Source organism: Tachypleus tridentatus, chromosome 3, assembly GCF_004210375.1.
Source record: "Tachypleus tridentatus isolate NWPU-2018 chromosome 3, ASM421037v1, whole genome shotgun sequence".
NCBI classification, from domain to species: Eukaryota; Metazoa; Arthropoda; class Merostomata; order Xiphosura; family Limulidae; genus Tachypleus; species Tachypleus tridentatus.
Window position 1 is genome coordinate 56,083,741 of NC_134827.1, and position 25,119 is coordinate 56,108,859.

The window sequence follows — 25,119 nt, forward strand, 5'->3', positions numbered from 1 at the left end:
AAAATTTGAGTCCAATTTGACAGAGACGGTAACATTTTATATTGTTTTATGTGCTTGTGAATACAGTTATAAAAATAAAACTATCTTTGTATCAAGTTTCATTTGCTGGGCTGGTTTGTAACTTTTGGTTACTGTCAAGAAGAACTAGATTATAATGAAGTTTTGATGATGAATTTTTGTGGAATGGACGGCAACTGGCCGTTGTGGAGTCATGTGTGTAGAGATTGATGTTCTGTTCTCTGCACTTGCATTTCTAGAACAGTCAGTTGCCATCTATTTTACAAAGTTTCAACATGAATTATCTGTCTATACAGTCTATTAAGGAATGAAGTTTCCAGTTGAGGTTTGTAGTGTTTTATTTTATAACCGTGTGACATGGAAAGATAATTTTCCTTGAAAATGTTTTTTTAACTTTATGTTAAATATTTCCCTCTGATAAGAGTGAAAGGCAGGTTGCACTCATAAATGTACCTGTTTTAAGAATGTGTGACTCTAACCTTAAGATACATAGTGTACAACTGTGTATTTGGTGATGTGCTATAGAGGTGAAACACATGTATTGGCAAGACTGAAGGCCATACACATGTGAATGGAGCTGTGTATCTGTTCCTCCAGGACTGCTTATGATCTGAAACTTCCCATTTTTCTGTGAGGTAACTCAGGGACACTTGTTTTTCAAGGTCAGGTTGTACGTGTTGACTCCTTGTTTGTTCTGCATAAATTTTGAACTTACGGAATCAACATTTTGAGAAGCAATATACCAGTTAGGAGCTATATTTTATTAGTATTTTTATGTGAGGTTAAAATGTAATGTTTCCAATTTTAGTCATAGTTGAAAAACCTGACAACTGTCATATGTTGAAGGTACAGAATGATATGGTAACAGTATATCCAATGACATGTGGTTATCTCTTTTGAAAACAACATGGAACTGATATGACAAAAGCTATATTTGATAAACTTGAAAGTTATGTGATAAATTATTATTATTTTACCCAGCAAACCTTCCAATGTGGTCATTATGATGTTTTCTCTGGAATTTCATTCTGCAGTTGGTAGACTTCTTGGTTAGAATAGGTACCAGTTGAATGAAATGTTTTGAATCATTTATACCATAGCATATACAGTTGACATGTGAGAGGAATACCTTATGAACTTATTAACTTATTTATTTATTCATGTGTGTATATTTTAAATAAAACAAATGTCAGGATGAACTCCTAACCTTTAATTAAGGTGGTGACCACAGAAATAATTTAAATCATTCTGTATGAGATAATGTGGTATTAATAGTAGTTGAATATTTAAAAATAGATTGTTTGTTTTAAATGAACAGACAACCTACATTAAATAATCTGTCTGAGAGAAGAGGGAATATATACTTATCTATATTGTGATGTACTATATCTTTTGTTTAACATGTTTAATTAACGAATTGGCTTTTTTTAAGCATGTGACAAAAATACTTCCTTGGTTGACAAAAAAAAACAGTCTAAAAATAAATAATCCCGTTAAAATGAAGATGGAAGAACTTCCATTTGTTCTTTTTTTAAACAGTGTGTAAGAAAAGAAAGTTAATCTATTTTGATCACTAGGAATATAGGTGAGTAAAGTATTGGTTCCTGCCAAATTTGTTTTGGCATTTTGCCATTTGCTTACAGACATGAAACTCTTGGGCTAATAATATATGTGTTTGACACTATGACAAGGTTTCAGGCAGTGAAAATATGGTTTTTGTCTGCATGCAATTCCATATTTCAGCCAGGTATGATGAAATTCATTATTTATTCTGAACTTAGTGAATATCTACTGACTAATTTTGTTGATTATAAAAGTATAGGCCAGTGTGGAAGGAACTATTCAGTAGTGTTTTCAAGAAATTACTGTTTAGGAGTCAGTTAGTTTGAGTAGTTTATGTACTGTATAGTTGACAGTTACTAATAAGTAAAAATATTTAGAGTTTACAATCATAACCTTTCTTTATTAATTAATGTAATGAAGACAAGTTTAATTCACTGTTGAAATTATAAAGAAACTGTTTGTTGCTGTGCTTTTAACTCTTGTTATAACTGGTAGACAAGGAGACGGATGTATTATTCACTGTTGTACCACTGGTTGACAACAAGATAGCAGTATTATTAACTGTTGTACCACTGGTTGACAACAAGACAGCTGTATTATTAACTGTTGTACCACTGGTTGATAACAAGATAGCTGTATTATTAACTGTTGTACCACTGCTTGACAACAAGATAGCTGTATTATTAACTGTTGTACCACTGGTAGAAAAGGAGACATGTATTATTAACTGCTGTACCACTGGTTGACAACAAGATAGCTGTATTATTAACTGTTGTACCAATGGTAGACAAGGAGACAGCTGTATTATTAACTGTTTTATCACTGGTAGACAAGGAGACAGATGTATTATTAACTGTTGTACCACTGGTTGATAACAAGATAGCTGTATTATTAACTGTTGTACCACTGGTTGATAACAAGATAGCTGTATTATTAACTGTTGTACCACTGCTTGACAACAAGACAGCTGTATTATTAACTGTTCTACCAATGGTAGACAAGGAGACAGCTGTATTATTAACTGTTGTACCACTGGTAGACAAGGAGACATGTATTATTAACTGTTGTACCACTGGTTGACAACAAGATAGCTGTATTATTAACTGTTGTACCACTGCTTGACAACAAGACAGCTGTATTATTAACTGTTGTACCACTGGTAGACAAGGAGACAGCTGTATTATTAACTGTTGTACCACTGGTAGACAAGGAGACATGTATTATTAACTGTTGTACCACTGGTTGACAACAAGATAGCTGTATTATTAACTGTTGTACCACTGGTTGACAACAAGACAGCTGTATTATTAACTGTTGTACCAATGGTAGACAAGGAGACAGCTGTATTATTAACTGTTTTATCACTGGTAGACAAGGAGACAGATGTATTATTAACTATTGTACCACTGGTTGACAACAAGATAGCTGTATTATTAACTGTTGTACCACTGGTTGACAACAATATAGCTGTATTATTAACTGTTGTACCACTGGTAGACAAGGAGACAGCTGTATTATTAACTGTTGTACCAATGGTAAACAAGGAGACAGATGTATTATTAACTGTTATACCACTGGTTGACAACAAGATAGCTGTATTATTAACTGTTGTACCACTGCTTGACAACAAGACAGCTGTATTATTAACTGTTGTACCACTGGTAGACAAGGAGACAGCTGTATTATTAACTGTTGTACCACTGGTTCACAACAAGACAGCTGTATTATTAACTGTTGTACCACTGGTTCACAACAAGACAGCTGTATTATTAACTGTTGTACCACTGGTTGACAACAAGATAGCTGTATTATTAACTGTTGTACCACTGGTTGATAACAAGATAGCTGTATTATTAACTGTTGTACCACTGCTTGACAACAAGATAGCTGTATTATTAACTGTTGTACCACTGGTAGAAAAGGAGACATGTATTATTAACTGCTGTACCACTGGTTGACAACAAGATAGCTGTATTATTAACTGTTGTACCAATGGTAGACAAGGAGACAGCTGTATTATTAACTGTTTTATCACTGGTAGACAAGGAGACAGATGTATTATTAACTGTTGTACCACTGGTTGATAACAAGATAGCTGTATTATTAACTGTTGTACCAATGGTTGATAACAAGATAGCTGTATTATTAACTGTTGTACCACTGGTTGATAACAAGATAGCTGTATTATTAACTGTTGTACCACTGGTTGATAACAAGATAGCTGTATTATTAACTGTTGTACCACTGCTTGACAACAAGACAGCTGTATTATTAACTGTTTTACCAATGGTAGACAAGGAGACAGCTGTAATATTAACTGTTGTACCACTGGTAGACAAGGAGACAGATGTATTATTAACTGTTGTACCACTGCTTGACAACAAGACAGCTGTATTATTAACTGTTTTACCAATGGTAGACAAGGAGACAGCTGTAATATTAACTGTTGTACCACTGGTAGACAAGGAGACAGATGTATTATTAACTGTTGTACCACTGGTTGACAACAAGATAGCTGTATTATTAACTGTTGTACCACTGCTTGACAACAAGACAGCTGTATTATTAACTGTTGTACCACTGGTAGACAAGGAGACAGCTGTATTATTAACTGTTGTACCACTGGTAGACAAGGAGACATGTATTATTAACTGTTGTACCACTGGTTGACAACAAGATAGCTGTATTATTAACTGTTGTACCACTGCTTGACAACAAGACAGCTGTATTATTAACTGTTGTACCACTGGTAGACAAGGAGACAGCTGTATTATTAACTGTTGTACCACTGGTAGACAAGGAGACATGTATTATTAACTGTTGTACCACTGGTTGACAACAAGATAGCTGTATTATTAACTGTTGTACCACTGGTTGACAACAAGACAGCTGTATTATTAACTGTTGTACCAATGGTAGACAAGGAGACAGCTGTATTATTAACTGTTTTATCACTGGTAGACAAGGAGACAGATGTATTATTAACTATTGTACCACTGGTTGACAACAAGATAGCTGTATTATTAACTGTTGTACCACTGGTTGACAACAATATAGCTGTATTATTAACTGTTGTACCACTGGTAGACAAGGAGACAGCTGTATTATTAACTGTTGTACCAATGGTAAACAAGGAGACAGATGTATTATTAACTGTTATACCACTGGTTGACAACAAGATAGCTGTATTATTAACTGTGGTACCAATGGTAGACAAGGAGACAGCTGTATTATTAACTGTTGTATCACTGGTTGACAACAAGATAGCTGTATTATGAACTGTTGTACCACTGGTTGACAACAAGATAGCTGTATTATTAACTGTTGTACCACTGGTAGACAAGGAGACAGCTGTATTATTAACTGTCGTATCACTGGTTGACAACAAGGCATCTGTATTATTAACTGTTGTACCACTGGTTGACAACGAGACAGCTGTATTATTAACTGTTGTACTACTGGTTGACAACAAGACAGCTGTATTATTAACTGTTGTACCACCAGTTGACAACAAGACAGCTGTATTATTAACTGTTGTACCACTGGTTAACAACAAGACAGCTGTATTATTAACTGTTGTACCACCAGTTGACAACAAGACAGCTTTATTATTAACTGGTGTTCCACTGGTTAACAACAAGACAGCTGTATTATTAACTGTTGTACCACTGGTAGACAAGGAGACAGCTGTATTATTAACTGTTGTACCCCTGGTTAATAACAAGACAGCAGTATTATTAACTGCTGTACCACTGGTAGACAAGGAGACAGCTGTATTATTAACTGTTGTATCACTGGTAGACAAGGAGACATCTGTATGATTAACTGTTGTACCACTGGTAGACAAGGAGACAGCTATATTATTAACTGTTGTACCACTGGTAGACAAGGAGACAGCTGTATTATTAACTGTTGTACCACTGGTAGACAAGGAGACAGCTGTATTATTAACTGTTGTACTACTGGTAGACAAGGAGACAGCTGTATTATTAACTGTTGTACCCCTGGTTGACAAGGAGACAGCTGTATTATTAAGTATGGATATCATTGATTGTGAAGGATACACCTTTACTAAAATATCAGTAGATAAATAGAAAAATAAATACTTTTCTTAGCTATTAAGAACAATCAGATTTGTTGTAAGATTGCCCATTGAGCTGATTTGGTTAGTAATGAGGGTGAAGCATATGGAACGTTAATGTGAAATTTCAAAACCAAACTTAGTATTTTTAAAAAAACTGTTCGCCAAGGATATTTACAATCTCTTCCGTAAGACGTGCTCAGCAAATGTCAGTTGGAAACTCTTTTTGTTAACCTGAACATGACCTAAGAAGGTTGAAACTTTGTTCTATATTTTAGTTTGGTAAAAGTTTTAATACCCAAACCAGCCGTCTTGGGATACAGAGTTTGTAATTTAAACACCTGAAACCTGAATCCTCCAAAAATTCAGACAAAAAATGAAAATTCAAAGAGTTCAAAAGTCTGTTGTATTTTAGAGAGAAAGAAGGTTTTAGCTTCCAGAAACTTCAAAGCCTGAAGTTTATTTTGTAGTATGCTATTCTGTTTGTTGCAAAATCTTTTATGTTTACATTATTTATATGTAGTTCGTCTTGGGGTTCAGACTGAGGGATTTTGTTAACCTTAAATATGAGCTAGTAAAGTGAGTTATTTTGTTAACCATAAGTATGAGCTAGTAAAGTGATTTATTTTATTAACTGTAAGTATGAGCTAGTAAAGTGATTTATTTTATTAACTGTATGAGCTAGTAAAGTGATTTATTTTATTAAATGTAAGTATGAGCTAGTAAAGTGAGGTATTTTGTTAACCGTAAGTACGAGCTAGTAAAGTGAGTTATTTTGTTAACCCTAAGTATGAGCTAGTAAAGTGAGTAATTTTGTTAACCCTAAGTATGAGCTAGTAAAGTGAGTTATTTTGTTAACCGTAAGTATGAGCTAGTAAAGTGAGGTATTTTGTTAACATTAAGTATGAGCTAGTAAAGTGAGGTATTTTGTTAACACTAAGTATGAGCTAGTAAAGTGAGTTATTTTGTTAACCGTAAGTATGAGCTAGTAAAGTGAGTTATTTTGTTAACCGTAAGTATGAGCTAGTAAAGTGAGGTATTTTGTTAACACTAAGTATGAGCTAGTAAAGTGAGTTATTTTGTTAACACTAAGTATGAGCTAGTAAAGTGAGTTATTTTGTTAACACTAAGTATGAACTAGTAAAGTGAGGTATTTTGTTAACCCTAAGTATGAGCTAGTAAAGTGAGTTATTTTGTTAACCGTAAGTATGAGCTAGTACAGTGAGTTATTTTGTTAACCGTAAGTATGAGCTAGTAAAGTGAGTTATTTTGTTAACACTAAGTATGAGCTAGTAAAGTGAGGTATTTTGTTAACACTAAGTATGAGCTAGTAAAGTGAGGTATTTTGTTAACCCTAAGTATGAGCTAGTAAAGTGAGGTATTTTGTTAACCCTAAGTATGAGCTAGTAAAGTGAGTTATTTTGTTAACCATAAGTACGAGCTAGTAAAGTGAGTTATTTTGTTAACATTAAGTATGAGCTAGTAAAGTGAGTTATTTTGATTTTACATGGACATTATGATGTTAGTATGGCATGTAATGAAATTTATTTTTATTTGTCTCATGGGAACAACTGAAAAAATTGAATGTAATTGGTTAATGAACCTAATGATTCATCATTTAGCAACTTTCATTAACTATCTAACCATACATGCAACTGTTGTTGAATGTAGAAAGTGAGTAATAACAGAGTTATGTCATGTCCAGATTTACCATTAAACAACAAAAATGTTGTAGGTTGCAGCATCAGTTGATGATGACTGCTGTTTGAGGGTTGAATTTAGGGTGGGTGTATGTTAGATAAATGTTGTTTTTACTACACCTTTCAGCACAGTTATGAAACCTTAGTTTAGTTAAAACTAAACTAACACGGTTTATCTAAATTTACACAGTTAATCTCAAGACAGCTGGTATGGATATTAACACTTTTATTGATAAGGAGAGAACAACGGTTAAACCTAAAGATGTCCTAAGAAGGTCAAAATGCTATTTTCTGCTTTATTAGTAAAAGTGCTAATACCCATACCAGCCAGCCTGAGATACAACTTTATATCTCAGTATGAATATTTTCAAATAGACAAGAGATCAGAGATACTCATTAATATAATACTCGATAATATAATTCAGACTTTGAAATGCTTAACTTTTTAGTAGTTTATAAAAATTCAATGTCTCAAATTTGGAAGTTCTTCAAAACTTTATACAAGCAGTTACTAAAATGTTCAAATTTCAGAAACTTAAATATTTATGAAAGTTTTCAAACCACTGAAGTTTCACCTTCCATACTCTTCTAGTCTGACATTACATGATAAGAAACCTTTATAGAACATAGTGAAACCGTGTTAACCTGAATGTATTTGTAACAAACTATTCTTCCTGGTTACTAATACATCCTGATAGTCTAAACAGTCACTTTGAATACAATAGGCACTTTATCACTGATCTAAGGTGCATACAATTCCTCAAAAAGTCCTTGAAAACAGTACCTTTTTTTGCAAATGTATTTGAATAGATCATAGTAACAGAATATATCAATATATCTAACTTTAATGAATGTTGCACAGTTCAATGGAGTAAATACTTTTTGTTTCAGTTTACATTCACATTTTTTTAAATTTCAATATAATCAGATTCATTTTGATGTAGATTTTAGCTTCCAAAAAATGCTTCAAGAGAGTGCGTAGAAAGTGCTTAAAGTTTATGTGATCAATGCAGTATAGACCATAATTATCACGTCTTTTCGTGTTCTAATTAAACTTTCCTTGACTTGTGGATTCAAGTATGGGTTATGGAATCATAGATGTACATGAAACACATGTTCTTAATAGGATACAACTGTTCAGGTTTGGAACACAAATATATGGGTTATTGATTGAACTTCCATTTGTAAATATTTGTGCACAGAAATCTACCATGCTGTTAGTTAAGAAAAGGTAGAGAAACTGTGTGTTTTATATTAATTTAATAAGAAACCAGAAGTTATGATAATTATGTATACTATAGCGTGTTTGTAAAACAATTGTGACCTTCATTTCTTTCAAGTACCTTTACTTGTGATATATAACCTTGTGGTTTTCTCTTTCAAAGCGAGCCAACTAATTGGAAAACGAATCTCCTCATCTCGACAGCTACTTGCTGCTGGGCAGGTGTTGAAACATACAGTTCCCAGCCATGACTGTGATGTTGTTATGACCTTCCCTCCTAATGCCAGCGAAGCTACACTGGTGTGGCTATTGACAAAACTGAAAACGTGTGTACCAGATATTTCAGTTGAAGTTCGCCATCATAGATATTCTGGAGTGTATGTGTTTTACTTCACTGCTCCTTATGAAAAGTAAGTTTTGATGATGATGTAACTTCAAGTATGTTTGTTTGTAATTAAGCACAAGGATACACAATGCACTATCCGTGTTCTGCCAGCTACGTACCACTGTATCACTTGAAGTAAAAGTACAATTTTGTTTATACTAATATAATAGTAATGTGATGGTCATTTTCACTTTATGTTATATTGTGATGGGCAGCCTGACTTTGTATTATTGTATGGCATTTTGTTTGTTTTTGGTTAAAAAGCTCGTGGGAAAAACTTTTTGTTTTTAGTTTTTGAGCTTTGTGAAGTATTTAAACAACATAATCAAACATTAGAGACTACAACAGATACACTAGAAGACTGAAGTATTGTTAAACAGACATATCAGGTGACCAAAGTAATGTAAACAGACATATCAGGAGTCTGAAATTATGTAAACAGATACATCAGAGGTGTGAAGTGATGTAAACAGATACAGCAGAGGAGTGAAGTGATGTAAACAGACATAGCAGAGGATTAAAGGGATGTAAACAGACATAGCATGGGACTAAAGTGATGTAAACAGATACATCAGAGGACTGAAGTGATGTAAACAGATACATCAGAGGACTAAAGTGATGTAAACAGACATAGCATGGGACTAAAGTAATGTAAACAGATACATCAGAGGACTGAAGTGATGTAAACAGATACAGCAGAGGAGTGAAGTGATGTAAACAGACATAGCATAGGACTAAAGTAATGTAAACAGATACATCAGAGGACTGACGTGATGTAAACGGATACATCAGAGGACTGAAGTGATGTAAACAGATACAGCAGAGGAGTGAAGTGATGTAAACGGATACAGCAGAGCATTAAAGTGATGTAAACAGATGCAACAGAGGACTGAAATAATGTAAACAGATACATCAGAGGAATGAGGTAGTGTAAATAGACATATCAGAGACTGAAGTCATGTAAAAAGATATTTCAGTGGAATAAAGTAACGTAAGCAGACACTTGAAGGGACTACAGTAGCATAAGCAAACATTTCAAGTTATAGAAGTTGTGTGAATGGACATGTAAATATGAGAACATTATCACAGGATCTGACTTTGAACATAAAGGTTTTTTTTTTATCAGATGAGTTGCTTAAAATATCCAGGTGTATATTCTATTGTAACATTAAAAACTTTAATTTGAGTTGTAGTTAATCAACTAGTATGAAGCATTACTTAAAAATGAAAACTGATTTAACTGCAAGTTATAATTTTTGTTGTATATTACTCATTGTTTTTATGCTGACGATATAACAGTAGAAGGTAGTATCATTTTGATAATTCCATTATTATAATGTAGCTTTAAGTCAATCAACTGAAGAGATTTTGATGTCCAGAACTTTATAAGTGAATTTTATTTCTATAAAGTTAGAAAAACTATTTTCTATTTTCTGTTGGAGTATTTAAAACCTACTTTTTGAGAAACTCAAAGTGATTTCCATCGTAGTTTGCATAAGATCTGATGACTTCTTTCATTCATCAGTCTCTTAAAAGGTGCCGAGCAGTTGAAGTTACGCAAACAGCTTAAACCTGTGTTTGGAGGAGGCATGAAAGAATTTGTGTTTGAAGAACAGGATTTCTTTGAGAATGTGGAAGATTCTGTTAACTTCTTCAGTTCACAAGAGAGACAGAGCATCATTTTGTATTTCATATACAGTCTTAGAGCTGAAAAAGCAGACCAGCTGAATCATATTCACTTTGTAGAAGGACAGACAATCAGTAAGTGCTGTCATCAATATTACTTACTATATTCACTCTAACATTATAAATCCTGACAAGCATTTTAAATAAAGCATTTCTCTTTAAAATATATCCATTTTTCTTACTATTATGTTCTTATATATATATCAGTTCAAATTTAATTGCATGCTGTAAGTAACTGATAGTGAATCAAGTTCAGATGTGATAAGTTTGTTTTCAGTTCAACACTTACTAAGTTCTGACTCACTGATGTCAGTTGAAACGTTTATTTTGTACAGATGTAAGAGCACTGTTTGGCACAAGTTATGTTGTGTGATGTTCTGTTTGACTGGTTTTAGGGCCTTATGGGTAACTTAATCAAGTGTTTATTAATATTTTTATAGCTGTGAATTACAAAATAAACATATATATAAGTTCTTCAAATTCATGTGTTATGAATCTATGTAATTTACAATTTTATAGCTCACTTGTTGATATTTTCCAGTTCCTAAGTGTCTAGCAACAGGAATTGTCAGCCAGGTTTTACCGTTGCACAACAGTGAAACATTGACAAAGCTAAAGAAGACCTGGGTTCAAGCTTTTTTCCAGTTTCAGCCACTAGGTGCGTTATTTAAGTATTATTTACATCATTTGTTATGAAGTCTTACCAGGAATCATTAGAGTTAATAAACAGAACGTTTTACATACATTGGTTTTTTTAGACTTTTCTGAAAGTCAGAGGAGAGGTTTAGCAGAATTTTATCACAGGTATGCAATGTAAGTCATCTGTAAAATAGAACCCTACTTAGACATTACAGACATAAAACATAACTTGTCTGTAAAATAGTGACTTATTTGGACCCTTTGTTAAACAGTCATTACACAATTAATATTTATCTATTTCTGTTGAAACAGATCATCAGGTAATAGAATACTTAAAGTTTTTCTTACAGCCACTAAGTAAGACATATCTATTTTTGGCTTAACAGCTTGTAGTTGTTCCACTGTGAAGCATAACTGGGTATTATTTTAAGTCTGCACTTTAACCAAAATATTACATTCAGTTGAAGAACTTTATCCTACTTACAGTCTAAGTTGTGAAATATGTATGACTTAAACTTTGCATTAATGGTAGTTATTTGTTTGTTACAGATGACATTTGTGGTTATTTTGGAGTGAAGATAGCAATATATTTTGCCTGGCTAGGTCATTACACTAAAGCTCTCACTGTTCCTGCTGCTTTTGGCTTTTTTTTGTGGATGTGGTACTATGGACAGGACCAGGTATGATCATTTGACCAGTAGTTTATTGTTTAGGTTAAAGTGCTTTATAATAATTTGATACATTTCAGTGAAGTTCCAGAGTTTTATTTGATATTCAGCCAGCAGAGATATAAAATGTAGAAAGTTGTGATGGAAAGTGAAAAATGTGCTTGTCTGTATACGAAATTAAACGTTTTTCTGAGAAATCAGCAGTACGTCTCCATGAAATTTCAACATCTTTAAGCAGAGTTAGAGTACTTCAAATATCTTCAGAGTTTGTATACAGTAACCGTAACCTGATTCTGGTTTATACGGTAATTTGATATTTTATTTTGTGTTTAAACAGGCCACTGAAGATCTTTGTTTTGTAGTATTTGCTCTTTTTAACGTTCTGTGGGCAACGTTGTATCTGGAATCTTGGAAACGCACGTGTGCAGAGCATGCATATCGTTGGGGTACTTTAGACAGCCAGAGTGAACTGCTTTTGGAGCCACGTCCTCTCTTCTTGGTTAGGACTATTTATATTTTGGTCACAGTTTCAGTTAAGAGTATTTAATTCTGTTATTTCTACAACCATTTCACACGTTTATCTGTTTAAGCGTATGTGTATTTTGGTGATCATATGCACACTAGAACATATATGCAGCTTATCTTGAGAAAACTAAACAAATAAATACAAAATAAACTTTAAAAAATTATGACTTGTGTGTGGGAGTACAATTTGGTTTAAAACTTGAATTTTGGTTGCATGATATCTCTCATCTGATTTTTCTAAAATCATTAGGGTTTTGGGTACATTAAAAACAAAACCATGCATATTTACTGTTCATTAGCCAAGATCTAATAAGTTGTTTCAGTGTCTGATACATGGTTTTGATATGTGAATAAATTTCAGTAGAAAAGCAAACTTTACCCCTAGTTTCATCTGCCAGGTTAAATAATGAATTTTTAGATATTAGGAAGCTAAACTGAAGAGTGAGATAATTATTCATACCATTAAATTATTATTGTTCAGGGTCCACTTCAACAAAGTGAGGTAACCGGGAGGTTGGAGCCCACTTATCCTGCCTGGAAACGAAATCTCTTCAGATACTGTGTTAGCCTACCAGTCATTGCTTTCTTCTTACTTGTGGTGTTTGTTGTCATGTTCCTTATTTTTGAACTTCAGGTAACATCAGATTTTTTGTGAATCAACATACATCTTAAATGTTACATTATTGGTGTTCGGAACAGCAGTTAAAAATAATTTTATTCAGAGTCGTTCTGATTGGTTGGTTGAAGTTCGAACAGATTCATTCTTAATGTGAAAGACAGTGCTTCATCCTCATCAGCAAACCTTTGAAAAGTTGCATGAATGACCACCAGGGGTCCAACTGTACCCTTAACTTACCATTAAAGTAATATTTGGTTTTAAATGCCAGAAACCTATTGTATTACAACTTTTTTTAGGGGTTTGCATGCAATATGAATGATGTAATAGTCCATTTATTCTAGAGGAAATAAGTTGACAAATTAAGAAAATATAAAACTACATTGTTTCTCTGTATACAAGTTAGTAGTGTTAAAACTATTCATTATATACAAACATTGTACCAAAGAAATGTCAGATTTGTATCGTGCTTCTATATTTAAGTCGTTATCCACCAATACACGATGAAGTTACCACAATATTGCAAAATTTAACTCAAAGGAAACTGAAAGCGCACATTGTGGGTCTCCTTGGGTCAGACCGGACCCGAACCCAGATGTATTCTTATAACATGTTTCTATAAGATAGGGTATTATAATTGGTAATCACAGAGAACACTTGTTGAGGAATTAGGTACACATACATGCTTACTATAATGATGTTATAAGCTGATAGACCAGATGATACTAAACTACTTTGATAAATTATTCCCTGAAACAGTATATGTAATGAAATAAATGTTTAGAAATTTGTTTTTTATGGTATATGAGAACTGCATTTATAGTAATGGTCATGTTAATATGGAGTATGTGCAGACCCAGAGAAATATCACATTATAGCTACCTATGCTATATACCTGTTTCAAAAATAATAGGCCCTGCATGGCCAGGTGGTTAGGGTGCTTGACTTACAATCTGTGGGTCATGGGTTCAAATCCCTGTCACATCAAACATGCTCGCCAATTCAGCTGTGGGGGTGTTATAATGTGACTGTCAATCCTGCTATTCATTGGTAAAGGAGTAGCCCAAAAGTTGGTGGTGGGTGGTGATGACTAGCTGTCTTCCCTCTAGTCTTACGCTGCTAAATTAAGGATGGCTAATGCAGATAGTCCTAGTGTATCTCTGCGCTAAGTAATAAGAAAACAAACAAAATCAAGAGTGTAGTATTGATCCAGGGTTACTACTTGACAATTACATGAATTGACATAGATTTGTAATGATTATCTAAAAAGATGTAAAATTGAGAAAGTCATTGGAGTCCACATGTACCCCAGGTGTGCTGAAGACAGTTATTGTATATTTTCAAACTTGTTTTTAAATAACAATTGTCATATTTTGGAATAAAAAGATTTTTTTTTTAATTTTACTTCCTTTTACAGTTTATGGTTATATTTCAGAAACTTTAGTGTTTTTGTTTGGATAAATGTACTTAAAAAGAAGCGAAATGGTATTTCTGTTTGCTTAAAATGAAACACCAGCAAGAAAACTAAAATAAAAATGTATCTCAGAACAGCTGGTATGGGTATTAACACTTTCATTGATAAGGAGAGAACAACGTTTAGACCTTCCCAGGTTAAGAAACAGAGAGTTTGCAAGTAACCGTTGCCAGACACCTGTCTTAAGAATGAGACTATAAACAGTTACGGGCGCGTCTCAATTGGATGTTAAATTATTAATTGGCATGGGTATAAAGGTGTTCCTTTATATTGGTTTAATTTTGGTTTTAGTTGCTGTATAAATAGGGCTTCTTTGATTTTGCTTTTGTTTATATCTGTTTCCCTACTTAGTATTTGGGTGTTTTCTCTGTTTATGTTGTATTTATTTGATTTGCAGTGTTCGAAAACATGTGAAAGTGTTTTTTATATGTTCTTTGAATCTGGTTTCCATTTTTCTGTTTGTTTCTCCAATATAGAAGTTGTGTCAGTTGTTGCATTGTATTTTATAAATTATGTTGGTGTTGTGTTTGTCAGTGTAGTTTTTATATGGTATGGACTTCAGTTTTGTACCTGGTCTTTGAACAAATTTTTTGTGTACTGGGATGTTGTGTTTTGTTATAAGTTTCTTCCAAAGTAGGGAAACAAATATAAACAAACACAAAATCAAAGAAACCTTACTTATACAGCAACTAAAACCAAAATTAAACCAACATAAAGGAACACCTTTGTACCTATACTAATTAATAACCCAACTTCTGTGAAGTTTGATGAAAGTTTTCCTCACTTATTTATCTTGTGTCACACAATGTTTCAAGTGTCTTCAGCTCTACATGATAATTTGTATTAGTTAGAAGTGGCTCTAGCCAAATCACCTTTCTGGAATGAGAATCTTGTGCCGTTAAAAATAGTACTAGTTGTAACTTTGCATTTCTTTCAGATTCCATTACATGCAGTTTTATCTGAATATACAATAGTGTTCTATGGCTTACCGAGTGTTAAATCCCGATTGTAAATGAATTCAAATGCCGCGTGCAGTGATACAGTATTGTACAGGGCGTTTGGAAAGTCACTGTGCAGTTTTGTAATCATATGTCTTTCAGTCTATTTCAAGCCAGCAAGTGATAGCAGTGTTTAGAAACAAAATAAGAAGGATCCAGGCCTGTATTGGTTCCAATGGGGATTACTTTCAACATTGTTTATAATTGTTATTCATATTTACCTTCTGTATTCTATACTGAAACATGTCTGTTAATAAATATATAAGTGCACAGTGACTTTCCGAACACCCTATATAAAGGTAATGAGCATCCGTACACTGGATCAGATCCACGTGAGATTGAGATTGTTACAAGAAATGTTGTCGTTATCATGAAGCAGACACGAGAAACGTTCAAGCTTTAGATTGTCCTTGTATTCAACCAACAACTGTATTCACCCCAAAGTTGGTAAGCAACTGTTCAAGTTTTGTTGATTATAAACAGTAATATTGATTTTGTGGCAATTTACCCGATTCATGTTATGTGGTCTTTATGTGTTTTATATACGAGCTTTTGGAAGATATGTTGTTTTTGCTAACCAGATCAAATCATATATCGTGCTATTGAATCATTTTTTCATATTGTATACTTTCAACTGTTATTTTTCTTCATTGTAGTTGACAGTCGTTTATTACTTAGCACTTGTAGTTGACGGTTGCTTATTACTTAGCACTTGCTATTTAATAAAAAGATTAGTAATACAACACTTGGGTTGAGTTACTGGATCAGAATGCAACACACAACACAGTGGGCAATTACAACTGCAGCGTCCCTTACAATCCCACACCCATTTATACTCTTGTTCCTAAGACGTGTCCAGCAACGGTCACTTGTAAACTCTCTATTTCTTAACCTGGGAAGGTCGAAACATTGTTCCCTCCTTATCAGTAAAAGTGTTAATACCCATACCAGCCGTTCTGAGTTACATTTTTATTTCAAGTGGGTTTCTCGTCATCAAGAGAAAGTAAAATGTAGTTTCAATACTCTATAGAACACTGTTATTCATCAGCTTAAAATATCCATGCTATTTGTTGTAAACCACTTAACCTTTTGAATAAGTTCTTAAGAGTTGTATGTTAGCATATGTAATGAAGTATAAAGTTTATCTGATACCTATTTAAATCTGTTTTTTTACTTTCAGGTTTGGTGGGATAAGAAGATAAGACAGTTTGAATATCCATTCTGGTTAACTTTTCTACCCAAGATATTCTTAGCTTTAGTCATCAATGTACTCGATTCAATCTATTATCGTATAGCTTACTGGCTGAATGACAAAGGTAAATCATACATTTGTGTGTTAACATGTTCTCTTCTCTCTGTTGTTCAACAGAAATTTTACTTGTTGTTGCATAAAGATTAAGAATTATGTAGGAGGAAATTAGTTTGGTTCTGTTGTGGTAAAATTCTAGAATGAAACATTTCTGATTCAGTAATTGCATTACATAACAGTTTATTGTTTGTCAGGAATATTTAGCAGTTTTGTCGAATCTGGAACATTTCCTTACAAACAGCTTGTAATGTAGATTTTGTGTTACAAATAACATTTCCTCATGGCATCCAAGTTACCATAACATTGTTACAAAAAGTTTCATTACAAGTGTTGTTTTGTGAATTTTGTTACAAGAATGCACTCGACATCTGTCCTCAATAGCACATATTAATGCAGACTTAGACACCCTCTCTACCCCAAAGCATTATGTAATAATTTGAGTGGTCCCAAAATGATTCTGCAATTTACAGTCTGTTATTATAAACAATGAAGTTTGTATTTAACCCTGTACATATGAGTCACGGGTCAAAGGCCGTGTCACAGTGTTTATTGATTTACTTTCAAAATGTTACTGAAATACTATTTTATGAATTTATGTCATCAAATTTGGTATCAACCTGCAGATTATAATTCAAATCGTAGTATCATACATTATTCAATTTCTTAATTTCAAAATAAATATTCAAAACCTGAAACTGTGCTTTTTGTGTGCCATGTGCTTTGTTCAATGTTGCAGAGGTTCAAATTATACGTTTCTTATGTCAAAATACAAAATCTACAGTTTCATATGAATTAGGAACTCAAATCTCTGATATTACCAAGTTAGAATATAAAATAAGAATTTTCTGTCTTCTGAGATATTGTTCATATATTGAATCAAACACAATGGCCCTTCTCACATCTTTAATTTTTGGAAATGGTCCTTTATATACACTTGCTTTTGAATATGACATGTGAGTCCAAAGTTCAGATTGTCTCCCTTGTGGCTTTCTTAGCCATTTTCATGTGTTAAGATGCAACCTTGTTCTTTTGAACCAAAATTTCAAGCAGGTAGGTTGTGTCTTTAGTCTGTTTGAAATTGCATATTTTTTAGACTGAAATACAGCTTAGTTACTAAATTTGATAAATTATAGTGGAATTCTATGGTATCAGTATGATAATTTATGATTTTTTGGTTATTCAAATGTATATATATAAAACCAAAAATGATTTCATTTAATGTTCACCATGCTCGAAAGTTTAAAATGCTCAGCAAGTTACAAGAATCTCTGACTGAGTAAAAAGGTCATAACAAGAAGAGGTAATTGTGTGCATTACATTTTCACTTACCGTCCTGTGTTTTCAGAAAAAATACTTCTAAGAACTTGTTTATAAATAATAATAATCTATTTACCTGTGCAATGTATAATAATTGAAATCTGACTTTATAATACAAAATACTAGTTTAATAAAACACAGCTAAGACTGGTCACTTTGTAAAGACTTAAGGTTATTTTTATGTTATTGGATGTGGTAGCAAGTTCAGGTGCACAGAGTCATTATAACATTTATGCTGTTACCCAGACATGAGTGGAAGGCCAGTATACGGAAACTAATAAATACATATAAATGTGTAATGTTATGAGATTTCAGGTATTTATACTAAACATTTGGATTTTGTTTTTGTTATAATTTGCATTCATTCTAGAAGAAAAAAGCATAATTTATATTCTAATTTTCATGGTGATTACGACTTCGGTCAAATTGACAGACCCCCTATAATTAGGGTATAGAAAGTGACAGAGAAAATATATAATCTGAATGAAAACAAATATTTGAAATGTATTTAGGAGGTTTTAGAGATTACACAAATAGTACTTGTGATTTTGGAGATGAAGAATAGATTTTACTTGTAACATGATAAGCACTTTTCTAGTAAGAAAACACATTAGATATTTTCAAAAAGAAATGTTCAGTGAAGATGTGGAATCATTACTAAATGTTTACAAGATTAATAATGTGTTGAAAATTATAGTATGAATACTTAGCGTTTGCAAGTATGTATACAAACTTGTGCGTTTTATACTGAGCCCATCAGGAAAGGGTTCTAAACCTGTAACAAAATCAGTATTCATAACAAAAACTGCTATGTTATAGAAAAGCTGCCCTTGTAACATAATGTGAAAGTACCTTGGATGTTGTATTTATTATGTAGAGCTAGTATAGTTGGTGTAGTACCAAAGAAATATATCGTGAATAAAGTATTGTATGTATTCTAAAGTTAATGTTACTAGAATGTAACATGGTGGAAAGGTACTATGAACAAAGTATTATATAATGTAAAGTTAATATTACTAAAGTGTAACATGGTGGAAAGGTACTATGAACAAAGTATTATATAATGTAAAGTTAATATTACTAAAGTGTAACATGGTGGAAAGGTACTATGAACAAAGTATTATATAATGTAAAGTTAATGTTACTAGAGTTTAAACATGGTGGAAAGGTACTATGAATAAAATATTATATAATGTAAAGTTGATATTACTAAAGTGTAACATGGTGGAAAGGTACTATGAATAAAATATTATATAATATAAAGTTAATGTTATTAAAGAGTAAACATGGTGGAAAGGTACTATGGATAAAGTATTATATAATGTAAAGTTAATGTTACTAGAGTGTAACATGGTGGAAAGGTACTATGAACAAAGTATTATATAATGTAAAGTTAATGTTACTAGAGTTTAAACATGGTGGAAAGGTACTATGAATAAAATATTATATAATGTAAAGTTGATATTACTAAAGTGTAACATGGTGGAAAGGTACTATGAATAAAATATTATATAATATAAAGTTAATGTTATTAGAGTGTAAACATGGTGGAAAGGTACTATGGATAAAGTATTATATAATGTAAAGTTAATGTTACTAGAGTGTAACATGGTGGAAAGGTACTATGAACAAAGTATTATATAATGTAAAGTTAATGTTACTAGAGTGTAACATGGTGGAAAGGTACTATGAACAAAGTATTATATAATGTAAAGTTAATGTTACTAGAGTGTAAACATGGTGGAAAGGTACTATGAACAAAGTAATATATAATGTAAAGTTAATGTTACTAGAGTGTAACATGGTGGAAAGGTACTATGAACAAAGTATTATATAATGTAAAGTTAATATTACTAAAGTGTAAACATGGTGGAAAGGTACTATAAACAAAGTATTATATAATGTAAAGTTAATGTTACTAGAGTGTAAACATGGTGGAAAGGTACTATGAACAAAGTATTATATAATGTAAAGTTAATATTACTAAAGTGTAACATGGTGGAAAGGTACTATGAACAAAGTATTATATAATGTAAAGTTAATATTACTAAAGTGTGACGTGATGGAAAGGTACTATGAACAAAGTATTATATAATGTAAAGTTAATATTACTAAAGTGTAAACATGGTGGAAAGGTACTATGAACAAAGTATTATATAATGTAAAGTTAATATTACTAAAGTGTAAACATGGTGGAAAGGTACTATGAACAAAGTATTATATAATGTAAAGTTAATGTTACTAGAGTGTAACATGGTGCAAAGGTACTATGAACAAAGTATTATATGATGTAAAGTTAATGTTACTAGAGTGTAAACATGGTGGAAAGGAACTATGGATAAAGTATTATATAATGTAAAGTTAATATTACTAAAGTGTAACATTGTGGAAAGGTACTATGAACAAAGTATTATATAATGTAAAGTTAATGTTACTAAAGTGTAACATGGTGGAAAGGTACTATGAACAAAGTATTATATAATGTAAAGTTAATGTTACTAGAGTGTAAACATGGTGGAAAGGTACTATGAACAAAGTATTATATAATGTAAAGTTAATGTTACTAGAGTGTAAACATGGTGGAAAGGTACTATGAACAAAGTATTATATAATGTAAAGTTAATGTTACTAGAGTGTAAACATGGTGGAAAGGTACTATGAACAAAGTATTATATAATGTAAAGTTAATATTACTAAAGTGTAACATGGTGGAAAGGTACTATGAACAAAGTATTATATAATGTAAAGTTAATATTACTAAAGTGTAAACATGGTGGAAAGGTACTATGAACAAAGTATTATATAATGTAAAGTTAATATTACTAAAGTGTAAACATGGTGGAAAGGCACTATGAACAAAGTATTATATAATGTAAAGTTAATGTTACTAGAGTGTAACATGGTGCAAAGGTACTATGAACAAAGTATTATATGATGTAAAGTTAATGTTACTAGAGTGTAAACATGATGGAAAGGTACTATGAACAAAGTATTATATAATGTAAAGTTAATGTTACTAGAGTGTAAACATGGTGGAAAGGTACTATGAACAAAGTATTATATAATGTAAAGTTAATGTTACTAGAGTGTAAACATGGTGGAAAGGTACTATGAACAAAGTATTATATAATGTAAAGTTAATGTTACTAAAGTGTAACATGGTGGAAAGGCACTATGAACAAAGTATTATATAATGTAAAGTTAATGTTACTAGAGTGTAAACATGGTGGAAAGGTACTATGAACAAAGTATTATATAATGTAAAGTTAATGTTACTAGAGTGTAAACATGGTGGAAAGGTACTATGAACAAAGTATTATATAATGTAAAGTTAATGTTACTAGAGTGTAAACATGGTGGAAAGGTACTATGAATAAAATATTATATAATGTAAAGTTAATGTTACTAGAGTGTAACATGGTGGAAAGGTACTATGGATAAAGTATTATATAATGTAAAGTTAATATCACTACAGTGTAATGTGGTGGAAAGGTACCATGGATAAAGTATTATAAATAATGTATATATACTTTTAGACTTAAGTTTCAAATATTTTACAAAATGCTCATGAACCATGTGATGGTGTATGTAACAAGTATTATTTTGAAGATGTTTAATTTTTCAAGTATTGTTATCCACTTCACTACCACAGTGCGAAGGAACTAGTCTGTGTACATGAAGACTTTAGAGGGCAGTGTTTTATAATTGTTTAAGAATTATTTTGATTTGTTAATGTAGGACTTTAGTTGAGTCACTTAGGCTTTGTATACAAATGGTAATTGAAGCTCACTGAGTTACCAATGCTTTCTGTTTAAAGTCTCTTACTTGTTGTGATACATTATGTAATTAAACTTACTGTAGTTGAATAAATGTAAGTTTCATATGAAAAAAAAAAAACAGTAAATAAAAATATAATCCAGGACTTGAACCCAGAATCTCTGGCTATCAGGGCTCCTGAATTATCCTGAGTAAAAAAAATTGATAAGTGAAGAAGAAACTTCAAGACTTGAACCCAGGCTCTTGGATTAAAAGATATCTCTGTCAGTATTCTTTTATGAAGTAAATTGGGTGAATATCTGTATATCATTTCTTTCATCACATATTTACAATGAATATTAACATTTATTTAGGAACAATTAAAAGACAGTGTGTAAGTGGAAGTTAAGTAAACTGTGTTCACTCTCTTAGCATAAGTTACTTAGGCCACAACTGTAAACACTTAATATACTAACCATTCTGTTTGACTTACTTTCAGAAAACTATAGGTTAGAAGAAGCCTTCCAGAACCATCTCATTATCAAATTAGTTCTGGTTTGTACCATACTAGTACCCATTATATTGGTTTTGTTTGAGGTTGGTTTGCTTGGTTTTGCATCTGTTTTTTTTCCTTCAAATGTTTGTATGTCTTTTTATCTGCTTGGTTTGTGAAGTAATATAATTTTTTTTCATTCATCACTGTTCAGTGTTGGTGTCTTAAGGTATTCACACACATTGCAGTAACATTCCTGTGCTCACGTAAACAGTATCGAACATTAGAATAAGCATATTTGTATCAACCCAAGGAGACTTCTGGTATCTTCCAGAAAAATTTTTAAATCACTCAGTCAAAGCAACTAAATCAAGTAGTAGTAAATAGTTTCAAGACTCTACCACTAGGGTAATTAATACAGGTTGTAGGAGATACTTTATTAAATGTTTCATTTGGTACATATGGCAAGTAATTACTTTTTATTGGAATGTTTTTTTTCATTTTTAGCACATGTACCAGTCAGGAAAAGCACACGATCATGTTTCAATGTTGAGTAAAATTGTCTTATAATTAAAACATTATTTTTCAGGTACAGAATGCTTGAGCCAGTTTTTTTCATAGTCTAAAAACAGTATAATTCTATACTTCAGTTCTACTGTTATTAATTTGAAAAACATAATAGCAAAATAATGTTTATGAAGCATAACTTTTGTTTCATACCACTGATAAGAAGACACGCAACCTCCCCACAGTGTTCCAAGTACTTAAACCTTTCTTATAGTGTGTGCTAATCTGTGTGGCCCATATCTCTGTCTCTATCTTTCACTTCTGTCCTCTCAGAGAACTATAGACTGGAAGAAGAGTTTGAAAACCATCTGATTGTCAAAATAGTGGTGGTTAGTATCTTTTGTTGATCTCAGTTTCTGTGCATGGAACTCTGGTTTATATCATGTGCTACTGATTCTTTAGAACTGCATGGTCATTAATGTGATGGTGCAGTATGCATGAGCAGTTGATATCTTATAGCTAGCTGTCTTTGTTGCTTGTGTCTCCCCTAGTGATAATTCAAGTAACTATTTTGATATTGTTGATTGGTATTTTGTAGCAATAAAGAATTATTTAAATTTACATAACAACAGTTTTATTAACTTGTGTTTATGTTTAATGATTTCTAATAGAAGGTCATTCTGTATATATGATCATTGTATATCCATTTTAACCTCACTGTTCTTGTGACATTGAAACACAGTCATGTCTGTTTGTCCACATTACCCTATCTGTTTTTATCACACTGTAAAGTGTCTTACTTATAACAAATTGTTCTTATCACACTGTAAAGTGTCTTACCAACATTGTAACTAATTGTTCTTATCACACTGTAAAGTGTCTTACCAACATTGTAACTAATTGTTCTTATCACACTGTAAAGTGTCTTACCAACATTGTAACTAATTGTTCTTATCACACTGTAAAGTGTCTTACCAACATTATAACTAACTGTTCTTATCACACTGTAAACTGTCTTAACAACATTATAACTAATTGTTTTTATCACACTGTAAAGTGTCTTACCAACATTATAACTAATTGTTCTTATCACACTGTAAAGTGTCTTACCAACATTGTAACTAATTGTTCTTATCACACTGTAAAGTGTCTTACCAACATTATAACTAACTGTTCTTATCACACTGTAAGGTGTCTTACCACCATTATAACTAATTGTTCTTATCACACTGTAAACTGTCTTACCAACATTATAACTAATTGTTCTTATCACACTGTAAAGTGTCTTACCAACATTATAACTAACTGTTTTTATCACACTGTAAATTGTCTTACCAATATTATAACTAATTGTTTTGATTAACAAAACTGTTTTGTTTTATGTTTCCATTTTATAGGTAATTGTTCAAATACTGTATTGTATTTTTATTTTGCATAAGATACAATCTTGGGTTTTCAAGAAGATTATTTTATTTGTAAAATACAAATGATTGTATTTTATATAAAAGGAAAGATTTGGTGTCAGTTTCATCTTCTTACTAAAACAAAAAAAAAAAATAATTTTAAACTCATTTTGAGTGATCAGGCTTGCATTATTAAGTTTTGTGTGTGTTTTCAAGGATTTTTAAAAACCTTTTATTTTTATAGAAGAACACTGAAGTAAGTACTTATGTTTATTGGATAAACCTTCTGTAACTTCAAACAGTGATTGGTCAAAAGATACTGTTATCAGAAAGTATAATCTAAAGTAATTAGTATGGGCGATTTGTATTTAATGACAGAATTATACGTTGCTCACTTGTGTTTACTGTGAGCTCATTTGAAAATGTTAGTTAAGCTTTGACAGTTTGTCTTTGTCAGACCACACAAACATTTGGTGTGTTGTAAAACAGTAGTTGTGATTTTATTGTATGTACTGTAGAAACAGATTAGATGGAATGTAAGGAAATTCGATATTTTATTGTAGAATAATATAAACTTTTTTTTTCTGCTGTATCTGATAATAAACTCTAGTCAGTATTTCATTTGTTACTGGATGAACAATGAAACTTTTAAAATTTAGAGTATACAACTTTAATTTAAATTACTGATTACTGAGTGTTTTCTTTAAGAAGAAAGGATAGTATAAGGACCAAGTTGTCTTTCACTATTTTTCTGTTTCA

General features: G+C 31.9%; 1 protein-coding gene across 1 annotated transcript in view; it reads left to right on the plus strand.

The window, feature by feature from the left end:
* Positions 1 to 25,119, plus strand: part of LOC143245869 (anoctamin-8-like) — a 53,426-nt gene that overhangs the window by 20,096 nt on the left and 8,211 nt on the right. Inside the window, exons 3-10 of the mRNA XM_076492125.1 lie at positions 8,748 to 8,994; positions 10,495 to 10,730; positions 11,197 to 11,313; positions 11,844 to 11,974; positions 12,300 to 12,461; positions 12,969 to 13,121; positions 16,756 to 16,891; positions 22,457 to 22,512. Coding sequence (XP_076348240.1) covers positions 8,748 to 8,994; positions 10,495 to 10,730; positions 11,197 to 11,313; positions 11,844 to 11,974; positions 12,300 to 12,461; positions 12,969 to 13,121; positions 16,756 to 16,891; positions 22,457 to 22,512 — 1,238 coding nt within the window. The remainder of the gene's footprint in view (positions 1 to 8,747; positions 8,995 to 10,494; positions 10,731 to 11,196; positions 11,314 to 11,843; positions 11,975 to 12,299; positions 12,462 to 12,968; positions 13,122 to 16,755; positions 16,892 to 22,456; positions 22,513 to 25,119) is intronic.